The 8015-nt window shown below is 44.2% G+C and overlaps 1 protein-coding gene across 2 annotated transcripts; it reads left to right on the top strand.

Annotated features, from left to right (window-relative positions):
* Positions 1 to 385: 385 nt before the first annotated feature.
* LOC147426070 (uncharacterized) lies at positions 386 to 7632 on the top strand. Of its 2 annotated transcripts, none has more exons than XM_086498382.1 (11): positions 386 to 745; positions 859 to 1360; positions 2299 to 2459; positions 2896 to 3646; positions 4163 to 5070; positions 5160 to 5237; positions 5316 to 5496; positions 5586 to 5681; positions 5786 to 5852; positions 5961 to 6126; positions 6273 to 7632. In XM_086498382.1, exons 2-11 carry the CDS (start codon positions 1307 to 1309, stop codon positions 7135 to 7137), a joined length of 3327 nt encoding a protein of 1108 aa, XP_086354508.1. In that variant the 5' UTR covers positions 386 to 745; positions 859 to 1306; the 3' UTR covers positions 7138 to 7632. The 2 variants fall into 2 exon arrangements, with proteins under 2 accessions (XP_086354508.1, XP_086354509.1); XM_086498383.1 differs by having other exon boundaries at positions 2253 to 2459.
* The last annotated feature ends 383 nt before the right edge of the window (positions 7633 to 8015 follow it).

Genomic DNA, 8015 nt, shown 5'->3' with positions numbered 1-8015 from the left:
CACCGTCGATTAAATCTCATGTGACAAAAATATTAGGGCTCCACCCGTGTCGCGCTCCTTTGAACCCCCGACCTCCACCTCCGAGAGCTGCACCTTATCCAGCTTCCATAGCGCGACACGTTGAAACGCATGCGACTCTAGCCATAAAAATGTCCTGCCCCCTGCAAAGATCCGATGGCCCCAATTCCTCGCGCCCTGCCGATAAATCGCCCCCCCTTGATCCCTTATCACTAACTCCGTGTCACTTATGAACGAGGATCTGCTATGGCCTAGGCTATGAGTTGTCTTGATCAAGAAGGAAAAGGGACATGGCATTGAATACCTCGATGCACTTTAGCAGCAGCCAATCTTTCTCTGGTCGTAAGGGGGTGTTCACACGCCAACGGAGGCGTTATGTTTGGAGTTGTTTTTGGGGGGAGCTTCTTCCCGCGTCTTTTTGGCTTCGTTTTCTCTGCACTACACAAACTCATTATCATCATCATCTTCATCTGCAGACTCCCCCCCCCCCCCCCACCCCACCCCACCCCAACCGAAACAAAAAAAACGCACACCTCCCCGGCCCGCGAACACACAGAACACATATTCGCACACAGACTCATCCACACGTAGCCGAGCTTTCCTCCTCTTCTTCATACATTTTCGTAACAGAGCTTCGTCCTCCGTCCAGAGCTCATTCTGAAGGCTTTTGTTGCTGATCTCCATCGTGTTGGTACCGGTATAGCTTCGGGAGCTCTCCTCTCAAAAGGTTGGTTTTCCGCTTCCTTTCTTCTCCCCCTTGATCTCTGTGGCATTGAACCTTCATAATCTAAGCTTGTTTGGTGTCTACGCGGGCCATAATTTTTTGCCTAAACTTTTCAGGTCTACAGGATGCTTGCAAGCAGATCTGCTCACTTATTAGCTCCAACGAACATCACTTTGTGATAGGAATTATCATAGCACATTGTACCAGGAGCTTCTGCACGGTGCAACTGCAATTCAAGCAGAACCTCGCTCCAATTGACCTCTGAAAAACTTGAAATGTACTTTGGACGGATCGGACTTTGAAGGCCCTCTGCCTGCATAAAACTAAGCTGTGACATTTGAAGAAACCCTCTTTTGACAGATCTACAAATACAGTGACACAAACATGCTAGGCTAAGAATTTGGACCTACATAAGTTTAGATCGGTCTCCTCATGCACTAGGGTGAAATTTAGAACCTTTGCATCGCAGTTTACCTGGAGAAGGATTTCATGAGACCTGCCTAAAAACGTCTACGCATTGCAGCAGATGCAGTTGGTTTGAATCTAAATTTATTGTGGTGATCTATGACTATGGACTCTCCCGACAGAAATTCACAGAGCTCAGCAGGAGATATTCAGGTGCACGAGCCCTCACTTAGATGTGCTTATGGTTCAGTAGTGTGGATGAGGCCAGGTTTAAATTTTGCAAATTCTTGCCATTAGTTAGTTTGTTATAACATCTGCGAGGCTGAAAAGCTGACAATGTACTGTGCGTCAGTCTCAGCGATAGGGCAACATCTGCTCAAACTTGATGATGTTTGAAGCTGACCTGGCTTATTTGAACTAGCATGAGTTGTTGTGAAATCGCATGCAAGATCACATTTTCACTAACACCCGCATTTGTACATTGTTCATAAAAAAGAAGTCAGACCAAGCTCTATGCTTACAACGAGTAGTGTCAATGTGTTGGCAACCGATTCATGCTTTCACTTGTCAGCAGATACAGGGGTTTATCATACCGTTTTGGCACCTAATTTTTTATTTGCACCATGAAATAGAAGCAGTGTGTGCCCATTGCCTATTTCATTGTGTCTAACCCCTTTCCAATCATGTAGGACAATCTGCATGAATTCAGAGTTGATATTTTTTCTTGATCATGTGCACAATTGGCAAGCTACACTTCCTTTACTGGTTAGTGTTTACATTTAGCTAAGCTCGCAATGGAAAGTTGCAAATATTTGAAGTTAATGGCACTTTTTGATATGATGTTTATAGTAGCACGAGTCAAAGGTCAATCTTCTCTAAAGGATCTGATTGTTTGGCACCAATGGTCAAGGATTTGTCTACTAGGCCTCCTAATTTTAGAGTCACAAAATTTCATTTAACAATTTTGTTCCGATACATCTTCAAGTGGACAGGCTTTGTTTACTCATGTTGGTTTCCTTGTTTGCTGAAATGTATTTGGTATGTAAGAAAACTGAACCTTTGCTTGGCAAGGTTTATTCTAATTTGAGGAGTGTTTGCTTGCCAGGTACTTGAAATTGGTAGAAGCGAAGCTAATGGTTACTTTTCTGCAGGGATCGCCTCTTTTCAACTTTCTATGTAGTTTGTCTCCTATCAAGCCTGTCAAGTCTGCACGTGTGGCACAAACATACTCGGAAATTAGTTTCCCCCCCCCACCTGCTGTCTTTGTGTCTCCTGGAGTTAATGCACAGAAAGCGTCGAGCTCCTTCGAGAGGTGATTGTCATTCAATAGTTTTCAAGTATTCAACCTTAACTGTTTGTCTGAATATAACTCCTAGCTGTCTTTTGATGTTTTTCTAGTCAACCACCTGTTTGTTAAATACTAGGCTTCATTATGGCTGAATATCACCTCAGTGAGGACGTAGGTGTCAGGTTGTGTTGTATTAATACCTAGTCTGCACTCATCATTGGGCAGTGATCATAAAGGACTTTAATGACAATCCAATGCTACAAAATCCATGCTATGTATTATTACCATACGTGTATTGCTTGCACTATTTTGGGAAATTTTAGACTCTTGTAGCAGTACCAAAAAATACAGGGATTGTGCATTGCTGAACATTGTTCTGTTGAAGTGGTTGTCCTGATTTTTGGATTGATGTTACTTTTAACTGTCACTGGACCATATTCAAGCTTAGCACTGCCTGCAGACATCAGAGTGCAAGCAGGGGTGAAGAAGCTCAAGCTGCTTCAGAAATCGGTCCAACTGCTGCGCATAAGGAAGTTAAACATGTGCTCGTGAACTCAACTCAACGTGTTCAACGTCTTCGAAGTGTCAGAAGAGTGCCGAAAACTCAGTCTTTTTCTTCACCTTGCAGCAGTCCTTCTAAACTCGTTGAGGAGTACCTTGCTGATCCTGCAGAGAATGAGCTGGATACAGAGGAGGACAAACAAGAATTGGTCCCAAGCTCCGGTGATTGCCAAATAAGAGCCAGCAGGTGTGATGCCAGTTATGATCATGCCCTGCAGCTTTCTAAACAAGAAGATGTCTTGAACAAGGAGAGCTCTACTCAAAATGCACAAGGTTGCAATGCGTTTGACGACTCTTTGAGTACACGTATTGCCCATCAGAGTGAGGCTCACAATACTGATATATTGGACTTCCATCATCAAGAAACTGCGGACCTTGAGTTTCTGATGTCAGAAGATGTGGACGATTCAAGCCAGGAGCCATGCATTGACAGTTGGCGCACTGTGACATCATCCAGCTTGTCTGAATTGTCTGCTGAGCAGGTTGAGGGGTATATAGCTTCATTGAGAGGTATTGTTAATGAGGATGAAGAGACAGGTGTTTTGCCCACCCATGTGGTGACAGAGGTTGTGGCTGATTCGAATGTCCCGGCCAATAATCTGGAAACTGAATCTGGGCCTAAGGGGAGTCAAGGAGTCGGTGCTTGCAAGGTAACTCCTTATTTCTCTAGGCTGAGTACTAATGACAATAAGTTGTCTTAAATGAAACCTCACCCTGAAAGCTGTGTCTAGGATGGTAATCGCATGTGTCACTGCATCCCCTTGCTTCGTGACTGCATGCCATAGTTGAACCCTCAGCAATTCAAGACAAAGCTCCATATGATGAACCCTTTACATCATGAGAAGTGGTAGACTGTTGGGTCTAGTATGTTTCAGTTGCTCTTCCCCTTGTATGAGCACTGAGTAGAATAGCCTCGTGCATTTGAAATTTGCATTCTGGAATTGCTGGTATTTGAGAAGCTAGGTGTTGGCGACTAGTTGTGTTATGATGTATCTGAATAACTCCATCTTTGTAACTGAATAACATAAATTTGCCCAACAAATGAAACAAAAATTTTTTTTTTTACTAAACAAACACAATCAATGTTTTTACAAAGCCATGTTACAAATACATCTTAATTAGATGTGATGTGGTCTGGCTAATACTTTCTATCCAAATCTGTGCAGACTATCGCACCACATCAACGAGGAGTTAGAAGGCGCTGTTTAGATTTTGAGGTTTCGGAAGGTCTCGTGCACAGTGAGACTCGCATGTTGTCTGCGAGATCTTTGCCGACAAACTTGGACAAGCGGCAGGATATATCTTCATGTGGAGCAGAGGCGAACAGAGCTCTTTTGGTACTCAAAAAAAGAGTCTCAGCAACCCTTGGTGCAATGAGTAGTGATACTATGCAAAGGCTCAATGTAACTACAGAGAATTCTTCCAAGAAAGAAGGAACGGCAAGCATCAAGATGACTTGTGCAGCAACCGTCAACATAAAGGTCTCTCGTTGCTCACCGTTGGTGGACATTGATAGCCATCATTCTTGTGCCAAAACTTCTCCTGCTGGCATGCCATCAGGTATAGGGTTACATCTGAACAGCCTTGCAAGCAGCATGCCTTGTATACAGATCCGGGAGACTGATGTCACTGCCAGTTCAGTCTCCTCGATTAGGCATGGAAATACTCTGGCCGGAGGGATGATTTCCTCCAAAATGCAAGGGAGTCCAGTGGAGAGCGCCCAAAGGTCTTTACTTCCTTTGAATCCGGGAAAGCACATGTATGCTGGTACATCAGCTGAATCAAGGCAGGGCCTCGTTGACCTACCCCTTCAGACAAGGTTGGATGATTTTGAGGTTCAATCAGAATGCTCAGACCAAGACATCGAATCTTCCAAGTCAGCAATTTGTGTTCACTCAGCCTCTTTAGCAACTAGGCAGCAAGTACAAGACATTGCGCCCCTGGCTGTCTTAAATAAGAGGCCAAGTCCGATTGGCCGCAAAAGGGTATTGCTACAGGACAGGGCTTATCAGGGAGAAGTTGAGGGGGCAGCAGAGGATTCTATTCAGAGCCCTTACAGTCCAAAGAAGAAAAGGTGAACAGATCTGTTCATACGCAGCAATAACGAATACCCTTTTTTTGTATAATGAAAGAGTGTTTGATAGTGGCTTAAATGCATTGCAGACGGACCTCTTCGACAGCTGAAAAATCTGGTGATAGCTGCAAGAGATGTAATTGTAAAAAGTCTAAATGCCTGAAGCTGTTAGTACTCTACCCGCCATTGTTTGTTTTGGTTTCCTAGTGACTATTGTTTTCAACTAACATTCACACCGGTTGCAGTTATTGTGAATGTTTTGCGGCTGGAGTTTACTGTGTGGACTCTTGCACTTGCCAAGGCTGCTTCAACAAACCAGAATTTGAAGACACAGTAATGGACACAAGGCAGCAGATCGAGTCCCGTAATCCACTTGCGTTTGCCCCAAAAATCATAAGAACCATTGAATCGTCTCCAACCAAGAGGGTAATTGGAAATACCACCTTACACATCGGCAACAGCTACTTCTCTGATTGTGGAAGTTAGTTGAAGGTCCTTAGTATACTTTTTTGCAGGATGAGTCTCGTGACACTCCTGCTTCTGCAAGGCACAAAAGAGGCTGCAACTGCAAAAAGTCACACTGTCTAAAGAAGTATTGCGAATGTTTTCAGGTTTTCTATCATATATTGCGAATGTTTTCAGGTTTTCTATCATATGGCAAACAAAGTGCAACAAAAGTGTCTTATCTGAAATTTTGAATTGGTCTTATCCTCAGGCAGGTGTTGGGTGTTCGGATGGCTGCCGATGTGAAAACTGCAAGAATGTGCACGGAAGGAAAGAAGGTATTGGACCCTTCATTATCATTCTGGCCTGGAATTTCTGAGTGAATGGCATCACATACCATGTAGAACAACTTAAGTGCAAGCATATTCACTCTCATTTTTTTGCAGGTGCTCAAGATTTTGATGATAATGACCTTCAAATGGAGGCAGCATTGGGCAAGGAACTCGCAGAGGAGTACAATAGCAAAGCGGAGTATTGTGCAGAGTTTATCCATGGATCACGACATCAAAACCTTGAGCTGTCTCCAACAACCCCTGCCTTCCAGCATGGAGGGTACATTGTTTGACTTAATGATTTCACACATGCATTATTATGGCTTGTAGTTTGCTGCTACATTCTTTGCATACCTCTCTTCCTCAGTGAAAAGTGGAACTGTATAGTCTTTCTTTTCATGCTTTGTAGCATTGAATGTTTGGCAGGCAACACAGACCAGTAATCAAGACAAGCTTAACGGTTAAGAAGCGAACTTCTTTAGAGGCGCTTCGTTCTCCAGGTTTCTCTCTCTCTTCTGTGAAGCCTTGTAGGTCACCTTCAAAGCCTCCAAGGTCGCCCTCCCGGCTGCTAAGGTCATGCAAAGGAACTCAGAACAGTCCTCCGCTGGCTTCTACAGGCGCTTCATTGCCCAAAGCTGGGAATTCCCCTGCGACAACACCGAGAATAATGAGAATTGGCCGGTTCTCACCACGCTGGGATGGGCTGGATGAGATATGCACTTTGACGCCTGGACTTCAAGCTCCTCTCAGACCGACTCCAGCATCTGCATCTGTTCTTGATAGAGCTGAGTTGTCCCCTTCTGGTGATGAGCAAATTTGCAACGAACTTACCATCACTAACAAAGCGAGACAACAAAGCTCCAAATTTAGCTCTCTCACAAGTCCTTTATCTCACCAGCAGTCCTCTCAATGTCTAACCCCAGCACATATGCAAGATACCCCCCAGACCCGGACGCCATATTCTGCAGTTTGTGGTGTGGATAACAAGCCTTTGTGCGAAGATTCCAAAGCTTATGGCCCCCAGGTCATGGAAGATGACGGTACTCCGGAGTTTCTCAAAGATCCAGAGCCTGATTATTTACCTGTTTGCTTACTGAATTCTAGCTCGCCCAAACACAAAAGAGTTTCTCCCCCTCATCATCATGCTATGAGAGAAGCGTCGCATAGAGGATTGCAATCACCAGGGTTGAGAAGCAGCCGAAAATTCATCTTGCAGTCGATCCCAGCATTGCCGCCCACCCCCTTCGCTTCGGCGCATGAGAAACCTAATGGTAATAAAAGTCACACATAACTGAGCTAGAAGCTTGAAAACAAGATATAGGAAACCAGCTTGTCATGTGGTAAAAGCTTCTCAAGCTCCTTTTCTACTGGATTAGCATGTCAGAAAAATTGATTGCGTGTTGAACCCGCAGCCTCTTGGAAGGCAGAATAGCAGCAGGCGTTATGCTGTAAGCAACAAGGTTCAGGGTTTGGAACCCTCGAGGATTGACACTATCGGAGCTCTCATGGCTCGGGTTGCCAAAAAGCTAGCAAGCACCCTGTGGACTTGTATCAGTAAGACATGAGTGCTTTCCTGGATAATCAGAGTAACTCCATGTCTAACAAAACCTCAGAATAATGTAAAACAGGAGGAGACATCAAAAGCTCATGGGTTGGGTGATGTCTTCTACAGTTCTGCTGAATAGCTACTTGTAATCACATTACTTTGTCAGAGATCCTGTTTGTTTCTGGTCTTGTATATCAGCCACCTTTATCATGGGCAAAGCTACAATGCCCACTTGTGTCCTATTGCTGCGTTATTCTCTGTTTGAGTCGGGATTGGATGAATGTGCATTGGATATTTTTTTGGGATAGTCTCTTACAGTAAAACAATCAAGATACTAGTTCTTGTATGGATCGGTAAAACAATTATTTTCCTGACTTCTTATGCATTGAAAGTCTGACTCAAGATTTTAGTCTGATTGCAGGGTGATTTGGCATCGAGTGGGCTCTGGGAATGTTGCAAATGGGATCGACAATTGAGAGCAGGTGGGCCATCCGATGCACACTTGTAAATTTGGTAAACGTTCATGCATTTATAAATTTGTGAAACTTTGTAAGAGCCGGGTTGCACCATGGGTTAGTGGGGGCAAGAAGGCTAGAGCGTTGCACATGGTCACACCCATAACA

Source organism: Adiantum capillus-veneris, chromosome 24, assembly GCF_014529385.1.
Source record: "Adiantum capillus-veneris isolate H3 chromosome 24, ASM1452938v2, whole genome shotgun sequence".
In the NCBI taxonomy this organism is placed as follows: Eukaryota; Viridiplantae; Streptophyta; class Polypodiopsida; order Polypodiales; family Pteridaceae; genus Adiantum; species Adiantum capillus-veneris.
Note: the sequence above shows the minus strand (reverse complement) of the source record. Positions and strands in the feature narration are given on the sequence as shown.